Here is a 14,595-nt window from a genome sequence, read left to right as displayed (position 1 = left end):
TGGAAGTGGCGGCAAAAGCAGCATCAGGAGGAGGCCACAGAGTGGCACAATGACAGTGTGGAGGTGGCAGCAGCATCAGGAGGCTACAGGGAGGCACAATGACAGAGTGTGGAGGTGGTGGCAGCAGCAGCATCAGGAGGAGGCCATAGGGTGGCATATTGACAGTGTGGAGGTCGCAGCAGCAGCATCAGGAGACGTGAGTGGTGAGGTGGCAGCAGCATCAGGAGACCAGCAGCATCAGGAGACCACAGAGTGACCGGTTGACAGAATGGGGAAGTGGGTGGCAATACCAGTACCAGCTGAAGATGGTGGGTGAAAGAAGGAGCACTTGGCATCAGATGTGTGGCATCAGGCGGGTGGCAGCATCAGAATAGTAGCTGAGGCAGCTAGCAAGAAGAAACCGGTCTCTTTTGTCAAAGTGTTGGTGTGGCACCATGGATGATCTAGTCTGATGCATCAGGCATTGGTGGGTGGAAATCCTGGCTGATCCACGCCTGATTCATCATGACAAAGGTCAGTCTCTCCACATTTTGGGTGGACAGGCGAGTTCTTCTTGGGGTAACTATGGCCCCCGCTGCACTAAACACCTGTTCTGATGCCACACTACTGTCCGGGCAGAACAGCTTTTCCAGGGCAAACTCTGCCAGTTGCAGCCACAAATCCAGTTTGGCTGCCCAGTAGTCCAGCGGATCTTCAATGTGGGGTGGCAGGGTGCTGTCCAAGTATGCCACTACCTGCTGCTGCTGGTGAGTAGTTTCTTAACTAGGCGGGTGAAGAAAGCTGCTCATCAGAGACTCCAGACTCAAGTTGCTGCTGATTGAGGTGGAACTGCTCCTATCCCTCCACCCTGCCACAGCAGCCATGGCAGTGGAACGTGAGCGCAGAGGGCCCCCCCCCGGTCAGACCTGCCAAAGGATGGGCGATGGCGCAGATAGGCAGCGGCCAACTGACTACATAGGATGTCTCTAAAGTAGTTCAGTTTGTACTTCCTCTCAGCAGGTTTAAAAAAGGCCACCATTTTGGATCGGTAGAGAGGGTTCAACAAGGTGGAGAGCCAGAAGTCATCCCTCTGCCGAATGGTAACAATTCGGCTGTCACTACCCAAGCAAGTGAGCATGCATCGGGCCATTTGTGCATGTGACTCGGAGGGACTCCCTGCCTCCATCTCCACTGCATAGTGCCATGGTATGTCTGGGTCCTCTGCCTCTTCTTCCTCATCGCCCTGTAGCTCCTCTGGCTCCTCCTGCTCCTCCTCTACTGTCACCTGTGTATAAAAACCACCCATTTCGCTACACATTGCTTGTGCTCCAATGTCCTCCTCCTCCTCCAGTTCAGCCCCCACAGGGCTCATGTGGCTGTGAGATCTAGGCGCTACATCTCCAGTCCCCTGACCAGCCAGATTTACCAGCATCTGTTCCAGGACATAAAGCAGTGGAATGACGTAGTCCTGGCAACTAACAAATAACGTGGCCTCCTGAAAGGGCCAAGCAAACGGCAGGTGTCACGCATGAGCTGCCATTGGCTTGGATCATCAACAAACCGTTTATGGCTCTTCTCTGTTCGTATAGTCGGTCCAACATATGGAGTGTGGAATTCCAGATGGGTGGAAGACTTCAGAAAACCGCTTGATAACCAGATTGAACACGTGTGCCATGCAGGGCACATGGCTCAGCCCTCCTTGACGCAGCTCCGACACCATCTTCTTCCCATTGTCCGTCACCACGGTTGTGACTTTGAGTTGTCGTGGAAAAAGCCAGGATTCGATTTCTTGATGAAGGACACAAAGCAGTTCCTCCCCTATGTGACTCAGTTCGACCAGGCAAACGAGGTGTAGAACAGTATGATACCGCCGTGCCCTGCACATGTGGTATGCTGGCAGAGGGGCACTGTGAATTGTTCCTGCAGTTGAGGCTGAGGACACGGTGGTAGATGAGGAGGCAGAGGCAGACATTGTCATAGGACCATGAGCCATGAGAACATCGAGGCAGATGTGGCGTCACCTGGCCAAGTTGCTGGTGTGGCTGTGCAGGAACCACATTCACCCAGTAGGTCGTAAAGGACATGTATTGTTCATGACCGTAGTTACAGCTCCACACGTCGGCGCTGCAATGCACTTTAGCAGACAACAGGCTCAAGGACTGGCCTACCTTCGGTTCTACATACAGCCAGGTCCATAAATATCGGGACATCAACACAATTCTAACAATGTTGGCTCTATGCACCACCACAATGGATTTGAAATGAAACTAACAAGATGTGCTTTAACTGCAGACTGTCAGCTTTAATTTGAGGGTATTTACATCCAAATCAGGTGAACGGTGTAGGAATTACAACAGTTTGCATATGTGCCTCCCACTTGTTAAGGGACCAAAAGTAATGGGACAATTGGCTTCTCAGCTGTTCCATGGCCAGGTGTGTGTTATTCTCTCATTATCCCAATAAACATACAACTGCACCGCTGAACAGCAAATAATATATATTTTTTTGCCACTAATACACGCCAAAAAGAGCTGTAATTTTCTCACTTCACCACACGACCGCAAATACATTTTTTGTGCCACTAATACACACCAAAAAGGGCTTTAGAACATAAAACTGCACTGCTGAACGGCAAATAATATATATTTTTTTGCCACTAATACACTCCAAAAAGGGCTTTAGAACATAAAACTGCACTGCTGAACGGCAAATAATATATATTTTTTTGCCACTAATACACTCCAAAAAGGGCTTAAGAACATATAACTTGTTTGGCTGCATGCATGGCATTGTGGGTGATCCCTCATTCCCAGAGTTGCTTTCTCCATGTCCTAACACGTGCAGCAGCTATTTTAGGAAAATATGCGATTCAGTACCACGAAGCGTGTGGCAATTCGGATTCAGTGTGAATCAAATTTTTCCTGAAATTTGGGTCGAATTCCACTTTGTCGATTCGATTTGCTCATCTCTAGAGAGCACCATTCCATAGCACTGTACACCTAAGAGGGAGTATACATGTATAATGTAAAAACGCAAGTACAATAGCCATGAACTTATTAACAGACTAGTACAGAGGGGGAGAGTTTCCTGCACACGAGAACTTACAATTTAAAACTCCAAATCAGACCCCAAATTCATATAGACTCCAGATCAGATTCCAAATTTATACAGACCCCAAATTAGACTACTGCCGACCCGACCCTATAACCCCCACCCAACCTCTCTGTTTTCTAGGCAGACCTCAGAACAGACAAAAAAATACCTTCCCTCTGTACACTGCCACCACTTTGGCTCTAAAGTGCAGAACTGTGTCCTGGTGCCAGCGCTTCACTGCATTCTGACATTGCACAGCATCAGATCATAGGGCTCGACTACAAATACTACATCTTGAAGCTGTACCCTATTAGGACATGGTCGGTGCCAGGTGAAGAGTGCCGAGTGACTAATGCTAGCGTGGCACTAGCAGTGCCATACTTACTGCATCATCTCTCCTGTACTAATGAGTGCTTTCACAATAGAAACGCTAATTTTTTAATAGCCTTGATCCTTGAGGTCTCCTGGGCCACAGAAAACTGACTCGGGGGCCGCATATGGACCATGTGTTTGAGACCCTTGGCCTACATAATAGTTTTTTTCTGTCTATGTATGAACTATCCACTCATTTTTTTCTTTGTTTCTTAATTTTTTTCCTTTCTCATTCTTCCTCTCTTACTCTCTACCTGTATTCCTCTCTTTCTCTCTCTCTCTCGCTCTCTCTCTCTCTATATATATACATATATATAACTGGTGAGTTCTTGTCATGACATTATGTTTAATATCCTTTCCCTTCTTCCTTTCTTTCATCTATCTTACATCTGGCTATCTAATATATATATATATTTATCTAGTATATATCCATATATTGTTGCTAAGTTCTGACATGTATTGTGACATGATGTTTAATGCTTTCCACAGTGGCGGAAGCACGATAATTGCACAAGGATCAAATCTGAATGTAGTAGCTTCTCCTCGAATGGTAATCCAGTTATCCGAACCGAACATACAGTACAATATGGTAAGCATTCAAATATTATTCTACAAATCCTTTATTCTACCATACATAAACTTTGTCCCGGTGTTCTCCCACAATTACATGCATGGCAACCCACTTTTTATCTAAGCCTACAGCATTTTTCATCCTGAACATGTTGATTCATATACATAATGTAAAGCTACTGGGCTGACAGAAATACAGTGACATATGAGCAGTTACATGGGAATGGAATAAATCTGCTGAGATTATAAAGCTGACATTCACAGTCCGCAATTTGGAGCAATGTAGTGGTTTTCATTTTTTCTGTTAGACCACGATAACTTAGAAACAGCTGAAGTGAATAGTAAAGATGTCTTTAAAGGGGTAGTCCCACTAAAATATTCTACATTTTACAAACCAGCACCAGAATCTGAATACTTTTGTATTTCCATGTAGTATATCCACCAAATTATTCAATAAAGTCTATCTGTATACAGTGCAACTTGCTGTTTGTTCTTTTGCTTATTTTTCTGTCCACCATGTTCAGGTGGACAGAGATGTTCAGTTCCATCCTTTAACTGCCACCAGCTGTCTCTACTGTTATAAGCTGTGACAGCTACAGGGACAGAGCTACAGCAGAAAGGACACCTGGCAACTGGATGCTGCTGCCACATGAAGGCAACAGCACCCTGGGGAACTGTGACATTAACTTTATAAAAACCTGTAAAAAAAGTGTCACAAATAAACTGCAGAGTAAATGCATCTCTGAAAAAAATATTTTATTTAGGCTGTATCTAATGGATAACTTTATAAAAATGAAGCATAGCCAGGAAAATGTGTCTAGAGGAATGAAAGGCTATGTACACCTTTGGGGAGGGGGGTTATTAGTGTAGGTCTTTATAAAAAGTATGGAATCAGACAGGGAGGTGCTGGGCTCCTTATCTATGCTGAGACCTTATAACACTCATCAATGCTCAATCCTTATCTTACCGATAAGAGTGTGATCTCTTTTAGCAATTTGGAGATAAGGGTTATTAGATGAATGGCACAAAGTTAAAGTAGGATGGATGCACACAGCTAGAAAAACTGTTTACCCTTTGGGACAGAATGGATCAATATTTTTAACCATCCCAGGACCGCTGCACGCAGGATTGCGTCCTGGCGGCGGCCCTGTTGTTCCTCCCGGACGCGCCGGTGCGTCATCTCGCGAGAGGCGAGATTTCCTGTGAACGAGCGCATACAGGAGCGCGCGTTCACAGGAACCGAAGGTAAACCAGTGGATCTACAGCCTGCTAGCGGCGATTTTTAACCCCTGAAAGGTATATCAGACGCTGTTTTGTTAACAGCGTCTGATATACCTGCTACCTCGTCCTCTGGTGGTCCCTTTTGCTGGGATCGACCACCAGAGGACACAGGCAGCTCTGTAATAAGTAGCACCAAGCACCACACTACACTACACTACACACCCCCTGTCACTTATTAACCCCTGATCACCCCCCTGTCATTGATCACCCCCCTGTAAGGCTCCATTCAGACGTCCGTATGTGTTTTGCGGATCCGCAAAACACGGACACCGTGGATCTGCAAAACACGGACACCGGCAATGTGCTTTCCGCATTTTGCGGATCCGCACATTGCCAGAACTATATAGAAAATCCCTTTTCTTGTCCGCAATTGCAGACAAGAATAGGACATGTTCTATAGGCTCTACAAAAAACGCAGTGTTCGCCCGATCAGGCCTGATCTTGTGCGCACACTTGCGTTCAGTCCGCCCCACCGCAGTGACAGAATTCTTTTTTTCAGATCACTGCAAAAACACTGTAAAATCGCTGCGGGCATGGCGAGTTCATAGAAGATTTTTTTTTTCAGTTAGCGGAATTTTTATTTATGTTTTTTCTTACAAAGTCTCTTATTCCACTAACTTGTGACAAAAAATAAAATCTCACATGAACTCACCATACCCCTCACGGAATCCAAATGCGTAAAAATTTTTAGACATTTATATTCCAGACTTCTTCTCACGCTTTAGGGCCTCTAAAATGCCAGGGCAGTATAAATACCCCATAAGTGACCCCATTTTGCAAAGAAGACACCCCAAGGTATTCCGTGAGGGGCATGGCGAGTTCCTAGAATATTATTTTTTTGGGGCACAAGTTAGCGGAAAATGTTTTTTTTTTTCCTCTTACAAAATCATTTTCCGCTAACTTGTGCCAAAAAAAAATAATATTCTAGGAACTCGCCATGCCCCTCACGGAATACCTTGGGGTGTCTTTATTTCCAAAATGGGGTCACTTGTGGGGTATTTATACTGCCCTGGCATTTTAGGGGCCCTAAAGCGTGAGAAGTAGTTTCAAATCCAAATGCGTAAAAATGCCCTGTGAAATCCTGAAAGATATTTCTTGAGGGGTATGGCGAGTTCATGTTAAATTTTATTTTTTGTCACAAGTTAGTGGAATATGAGACTTTGTAAGAAAAAAACAAAACATTTTTCGCTAACTTGTGACAAAAATAAAAACTTCCATGAACTCACTATGCCCATCAGCGAATACCTTAGGGTGTCTACTTTCCGAAATGGGGTCATTTGTGGGGTGTTTCTACTGTCTGGGCATTGTAGAACCTCAGGAAACATGACAGGTGCTCAGAAAGTCAAAGTGCGTAAATTCACATTTTTGCACCATAGTTTGTAAACGCTATAACTTTTACCCATACCAATAAATATACACTTATTGCATTTTTTTTATCAAAGACATGTAGAACAATAAATTTAGAGAAAAATTTATATAGAAATGTAGTTTTAATAGAAAAATTTTACAACAGAAAGTGAAAAATGTTGTTTTTTTGCAAAAATTTTGGTCAATTTCGATTAATATAAAAAAAAGTAATAATGTCAGCAGCAATGAAATACCACCAAATGAAAGCTCTAATAGTGAGAAGAAAAGGAGGCAAAATTCATTTGGGTGGTAAGTTGTATGACCGAGCAATAAACGGTGAAAGTAGTGTAGTGCAGAATTGTAAAAAGTGGTCTAGTCATTAAGGGGGTTTAAGCTAGGGGGGCTGAAGTGGTTAATAAACCAATTGAAAAAAAAGATTTTTAGCAGCAAATGCAGTCATAAAAGAATTGTCCATTAAAGGTATACATAGCCTTTAAGAGCCTTGATGTATAAAAAAATATATATACTATATAGAGTCTGCTATCTAAGGGCGGAAAAGAATGTTCGCATGAACCCTCGTTCTCAGTAACTGCTCTGTCTAACTGTGCGGATGATTACCTGATAAATGAGCAAATACTCGTTTGTCAGGTGATCCGACTATCCGATTGTCTGCAACACATCACCCTTTGTAAACGGGGATCTGCTTCCTACAAGCAACAAATCTGTTTGGGCCTTAACGATCACGGTAATAATCCTTCATCTCCATATAGAGGAAATGATTGCTGCATGTAAATGCATCTAACAAGTGGGCAAGGATCAGGAATTAATAGTTTGTTCTCTATGACCACCCTGTGTATCAGCCCATGTAAATGGGTCCTAATCATGAATAAGGATGTTTGCATTTTTACTAATTAGTTCTACAAACATCTCCATATAGCAATTACATATATACGGTATGTAAAAGGGATAGATAGAGATAGATAGATAGATAGATAGATAGATAGATAGATAGATAGATAGGAATGGAAGGATGGATGGACAAATAGATTTATTAATCCTCTTGAGGTTGGCATCTTGGGCAAGTTTGAGAAATGAGTATTCATTAAATAAAAAATCTAGTTTATTATATTTTTATGTTATTATTACTGCTAATTTATAATAAATGCACTTTTATACTTTGATCTGACCCTTAAGTTTTAGGAAGACATTTTCTTTATCAATGTTCTTCCTGCATTTGATTATCCATTTATAGTAGTAGGAAGAGCAGACTTACCAGAAATATGGTAGAAACTTAACTGGCCTAAAAATAATGTCTTGTGGGAAAACCAGCAGCACTTCTCATGAGGCACAAATAAACAGAATGTGGAAAAATCTCAGTCATCCAAGATTCTGCACCTCATTCCAGTGACATAGTGTGAGGCTTTTATGTGATCTTTTAGGAACTGCATTTTCTGTTCAGTATTGTCACACTGTCCCACCATTTTTCCATGATGAGAGAACTGAACACAGCATGAACTTCAATCACTTACATGGCACACCTCTGGAAGTGATGAGTCAAACTTGCCTCCTTATAAGAGTTATTAATATAACAGTGACGCCAACAAAAGTGATAGACTTCAAGTAATTAGCAAGTTTTATATATCCTGATTTATAATATTTCAGGGAAATATTCAGGGAATTGAGTTTTGTTAATAATTGAAATATTTTATTAAATAATTGTTGTATTTTCCAAGTTACAGTGTTAAAATGTTATTTGGGTCCCAGACAACCATTGTAAAGCAATCTATCTTGACACCATAACTCTATACAAAAATTGGTTCTGAAGCCTCCAAATTGTCAAAGAAAAAAATTAAGGTTATAGAATATCTAATACAAATAAAGCAATTCCTACATATAAAGGTAGCAAATAGCTGTTGGAAGCTATAAATCAATTTCTGTGTTGAGGACAGAGCTTCTTCAGGGTCATGTACAGTAAATAGCTTACTAGAAAAATATTATCAAGTCTCCTTCACCTTGTGGTCAATGGAGCATCTTATTGCAGACACAGCTAAAGGGCAGTACAAAATGTACTGTGGAAGCAACCAGTCTTGTCAGGGCCTGGTGCAAGGATTTTTGCCAAACAAAAGCGAAGCTACATTTTTTGGCCCTCTAAGACCACCTAGGTTTTAAAGGAGAATAATAAGAAAAAAATATTTTCTATAACACCTCAGGTCAGACCAGCAATCAGACCCTCAATGTTAATCAGACCTCAGATCAGACCCCCAATGCCTCACATCAGCCCCCTATGTGAGCCATCAGCCCCCCATGTAAGCCATCATGCCCCCGCCATCATGCCCCCATGTAAGCCATCATGTTCCCCATGTCAGATTTCTCCCCCTCCATGTCACATTTCACCCTCTCAATGTCACATTTCTCCCCCTCAAGGCCTCAATGTCACATTTTTCCCCCTCCATGTCAAATCACCTATGTCACATCAGCCCTCCTTGTCACATTTCTTCTCCTCCAAACCATTGTCACATTACCACCTTTGTGTCACATCATGATCACATCATTACCCCTATTGTGTCACATCCCCCCTCTCCATGGCACATCATCATCCACCCCCCCCCCCCCCCCCGGCCAGCCCTGGCCCCATCCCCATGTCACAGACTACAGACATAAATGTATGATTGTTGTTTGTGTAATCATTTTTTTCAAACACATTTATGCCGTGCACTCTGGCGCTAGTGCGCTCATCAGTGATCACCTACCCACCTGTCCTTCTGCTACGGCAATCTTGCTGTGTGTGAGTCAGTCCCACAGACACAGTCAGCTCCAGTCCCTGCTGCTGCCCGCTGCGCCACTCGCCAGTCACACTCCCCTGGCCTGACCCCGTGACCGTGTTGTTGTGCTGCCGGGCCCGTGCCGCTCTGTGAGGGAGGGCCGGGGCCGCACGACGCACGCAGGCTGGGGTGGGCAGCCAGCGGCGCTGTGGCACAACTCAAAAGTAAGTGATTTTTTTTTAAAAGTTCATTTTTCCACCCTCCCCCAGGGTGCGCCCTAAGGCAGCCGCTTGGTCTGAGTCCTGTGTCCTGTTCACATTCTAGGTCAGGGTTCTTGTGGTCATTTTAAATCATTCCTGAGGTTCTTTGGGATTTACATATTGATGACCTGATAGGTCATCAATATGTAAATCCTGAAGAACCCCTTTAAAATGGTTACTGGATCACTATTCCTGAGGGCTTGTGGGTAGGATTTTTTTTTTCTTGTCCGTAAAAAATTAAGTCAACAATCGTAAATTGCCATAATTGTTATGAATAGAGCTGAAAACCAAAAACAAATTATAAATATATATGTGTATAGCCAGGCATGTAGCTATAGGGGTGCATAGAATACAGTCACACATAAGAAAACATTGGTATTAAAAATGATACATGATAGGTGGGGGCCCTGTTACAGATTTTGCATTGGGGCCAAGGAGATCCAAGTAATTTGCAGAACACACACTGCAAGGATATATGGTTCCTTATATTTTCAATGTAATCACACCAGACTAAGCATTAGATCAGTTTTACAGCATACATAGATCTTGCACTAATGATTGTCTATCCTTTACATTATGGGAGCTTCAGAACACATCCCGATTTGGACATACGGAAGCAGTATTACGTGAATAAGACATAAATTCAAGCAGATATAATTACTGTAACATCTTTACGTAACATTCACACCCATAGGCTTGATCTCTACTATTCTGTTCCTTCCTGCCCTACTCCAGGAAGCAGTCGCACACATATGAATAACATTATTTATCACCTATAAGACTGGTAGTAGAAGACAAAATGAACAGGACTTGGCCGGATAGTACCTTTTGTTTAGCTTGGCACTATTACAATTCCAGAGATTCATGGGAATGTAGCTCTCCGGACTTTTTTGTGGTCTTTGCTATTGACAAACAGATAATTTTCAGTTTTCTCCTATAAGACAAACACACAGCAGAGGGGAAATTCAGTCTTCCCATTAAAAGACACTTAATTCAATCATAACCAAAGGTGCTGCTTTGTGGGCAGTATTCTAATTGAGTATCCAGTAGATTAAATTACAGCATTTCCTCATTGTTCTGCAATCCAATATTTCTTGAAAACTAAAACCATCGTATTCTTCAATTGCTAAAACCAATTTGGAGCTTAAAATGTCATGTCAAATCACATAACAGCAAGGTCATCGCAAATGAGATTTTCCTGCCCCTACCAATCAGTCATATTGCATCACTTCTAAAGAGCATTATTAGATTTTATCATTCCATAAGAGCATCTTCTCCACTGACCTGTCTGGTAAAGTGTGTGGTCTGCACCCGTGAACCACTTCTATGGAACAGCCTCAAAGAGACTTACATATACCACCATTATTAATTTAAAGGACATCACTACTCTTCAGTTGATAACTAGAGCAATGAATTCACCAATAATACAATAAAGAGGAAAGATTACAGAATATACGAGCCCGTCACAGTTCAAGGAACGTGACCCTCTTCTAAGAAGAAAGGGCTTGGTGTCAGCCTAGGGTATGAAGAGCACTAACTATAAGAAAATGATCTTTCTTTGAGCAACAGACTTTGATTTAAAAGTTCTTTAAAGGGGTTGTCTCATCTAAGATATCGCTAGGATCTGCCCCAATGTCAGATAGGTGCAGACCACCCTCCATTCGCTTCTGTGGGAGTTCCAATAATAAGCAAGTGCCGCTTCAGCTATTTCCGGAATTCCCACACAGATAAATAGAGAGGTGGCCGTTCATGCATGGTGCTTCCTTGTTCACTTTGGGGGCCCCATTCGACAGCTAGGTGTGGGTCCCAGAGTAATATATCAACAATGTCTTAGACGACACAAGCCCACCAAAATATTGATTATGTTACAGTGTCCAAATAAATTAGGACCACAATGAATTCAGTTGCACTCAATAGAGACGCAGTAAAGAATTCAGCAATAACACTTTGAGCTATTTTATTATATTGTCAGCATTCCCATAATAGAATTCTGTTTTTTTCTGCCTTTCTTGTATCTGCTTAGACAAGCCTCCCCATATTTATTAGATTACTGCCACCTACTGGTGGAGGAATACGATATTTGCATGACCTTCATCTTACACAAGCAAGGTAACCAATAGGTATAAACTGTTTTGTTGAGTATATCTAAAGACATATTTGACTTGTGTATGAATTTCTATAGGGAATGTGTGGGCTTAGGACCTCACTTAAATTGCAAGTAAAACCAGATACGGAACATATTATATTTGTTTAATATTTTTTTATTTTCTGATTGTAGATTTTTATGTGATTATGGGGGAAACCATGTTGCCTGACCTGCTGCTCTTTCTGTATTATCAGCAGTCATTTGCTTTACAGCAGTCACATGAACTTAATAAATTGGTCTCTCTAGATGACTCATTGAGTCGTGGGAGGATGTTCTAGGCATGTTCTGTGACCTGTGTTCAGCTCACTTTACAGGAGGTAGAGCAAAGCTGTCTCTATCCATTATTAATTTTGTGATCCTTTGTTATCTGTCTCCAGCTTCATAATAGAGATGTTGCCTTTAATTGTAATCCTTCCTGTGATGATAATGAGATGACTGCTGAAAAGTGATCTCTACATAGTTGTAAAACTCAAACTCAGCGGGCATTGTTTAAACGGAAAACATACCAGATTTTAGGATTTTTTTGTGACATGCAACATTAAACTAATCAAAAAATCATCAACAATTCTTGATTTAAACCATAGGCAATTTTCTGATGATATATTCCCTTTAATTTTGAAGTATATCCTCCGTTCTTGATTCTGATGCCAATGCACAGTGTCTGGGTTACTTTGAGCATTAGTGCCTCTGTTTCATATCTTTCCAATTATTTAAAGAGCAGACAATATTTTAGAAACGTAAAACACATATAAAATTGTGGTTGATATTGGAGTACATTTAATTCCATTATTTAGGCTTTTAGCTCAACAAGTAAATTTGTTTTTTTCTTATTACAAACATAATACAGCATTATATGGTAAAATTTTTCATGTATATAGTTTCTTAACCTAGATTAACCAAAAGAGAAAACAACTTTTTGGATGTCATTTTCTTGAAACACAACATCAAACCAAATATTCACAAACTATGATCACAAGAAGACCTACAAGGACTTGACCCCAAAGAGTCCTGCAAGGAAATAAACTGGAAAATGACAACAGGCAAAGCTGTACATATATATATACAAGCACCATCTATTAATTAGCTTTATCCATTTTTCATAACGTCTTTGACTACAATTATAAATGGCATTCTTCATAGAACTGTTTGCCTTTTAAATTATTTAATATTTAATGAATATTAGAACAGCAAGTTGAGAATTACCATGGCCTTGAATAGAATAAGAATTAGGAAGCAGTAGGAATATCACTGCCACGTCTTTAAATATTTGAATTATGTGAAGTTGATACTGGCAATTGATAAAGTTCCACAATGTCTAGTGTCATCATATTTCATGAGGCTGATATAACTATTCCTTGAGACAGGAAATTATTGTGCGTTATTGTTACTTAACACTCATCAATAAATGTGATGTGCTGACAATGCACTGCTGGTGAATTATCAAATATTTTTTGCTTTCAAAATTCGGTACACAGAGTATGTGCCGTGAATGTATTAGGCTTCTTTCACATTTATACACAGCCTTCCTGCAGGATATGCCGGCATAGAATCTAGGTATTGGCCGGACAAAAACCGTTGCGTGTAGTGCACCTTTTTTTTTTTTTTCAGCCCAAATCCCAGCATATTTGCAGGTAGTGGCCAAATATCCGCCGGACTCCATCATAGTTAATAGTTTTAGTTAATGGGGCCAGAAGGCATTCTGGTAACATCTGGCAATGCCAGATCCAGAGAACTCATGGAACAGCCTGCCAGAATTCTGTGCCGCAAATGTGAAAATAGGCTTAAAGGGGTTGGGCAACCACCTTCCTAAATGTAGTGCCTTTGCCAAACGGGTAAAAGTCCCTCTTTGCAATTCTCCCCCCCATATGTCCTAAGAGTAGAAAATTGCCTGGTCTGGCATATGCCAAACACCAAATCTGCCCAATGGATCCCATTCCTCAAGATAAAATACCACTGCATGCAGCTTTGTAAACCTAGCCATATATGTGTTTTTATTCCAAGTTCTTCCCTTTTTATTTTATATGTTTCCACTGTTTCTATTAAAAGTTCAGTTAGGTGAAAATAGAGGAAAGGTTAAAAATGATCTACCATTTACCTGTCATGTCAAAACTTTTAACTTGCCTTGATTTGGTTAGAGGTCCTTAGTCATTTGAAAGAAATACTCCTCCCATGCCGCACTTCCTTTAGAGACCTGTGGTAAAGTGTGCAGACTTTATGTCTATGACTAAGTCTTCCTTTGAAACCTTGTATGATGAAAAGCCACCTTCTTGCTGGCATCTCCTTGCAGCTTTTATTGGCAGTTTACAATGTGTGAACCACAGTTTTACATTATGTTGTGGTGTACATGTGATTCATTTTGGCAACACAAGTTGAAAGTGAACTGGTTTCATATTAGCCCTATATAACTAGATGGGCTAGATCCATAGCATGGTTCCACTGAAAACAACAGCTGAAGTGGTAATCAGTATACAGTTCACATCCAAACTGATCATGTAGGGGTTTCGCAGGATGGAAAAATCATTAGGGGGTTGTCAAATGGTAAAAAAAACATTACCAACAGTAATATACAAAGGTCCTACTCTTAATATGCTTTCTAGTTCAGTTAGAAAAAAGATGAATTGCTTATTATAGCGTTAATATTAAAGACTGTTTATTATTTGTATAATGTCCAAATACATGCCCTCTGTTCCATCAAATGTGGTAGAAGCAAAATCAAATATTATCTTGTGTTTCCAGAAGGAAATAGAGTTTACACCTAATTATTTACAACCATATATGGAGCCTA

At 41.2% G+C, this 14,595-nt stretch overlaps 1 protein-coding gene across 2 annotated transcripts in view; it reads left to right on the top strand.

Annotated features, from left to right (window-relative positions):
- Positions 1-14,595, top strand: part of MET (MET proto-oncogene, receptor tyrosine kinase) — a 137,030-nt gene that overhangs the window by 83,810 nt on the left and 38,625 nt on the right. For both annotated transcript variants that reach the window (XM_044280296.1, XM_044280295.1), the window contains exon 10: positions 3,934-4,033. In XM_044280296.1, the coding sequence (XP_044136231.1) occupies positions 3,934-4,033 (100 nt within the window). The remainder of the gene's footprint in view (positions 1-3,933; positions 4,034-14,595) is intronic.

This window comes from Bufo gargarizans, chromosome 2 (assembly GCF_014858855.1).
Source record: "Bufo gargarizans isolate SCDJY-AF-19 chromosome 2, ASM1485885v1, whole genome shotgun sequence".
Taxonomy (NCBI): Eukaryota; Metazoa; Chordata; class Amphibia; order Anura; family Bufonidae; genus Bufo; species Bufo gargarizans.
The sequence above is the reverse complement of the archived record's forward strand: the minus strand, read 5'-3'. Positions and strand labels throughout refer to the sequence as shown.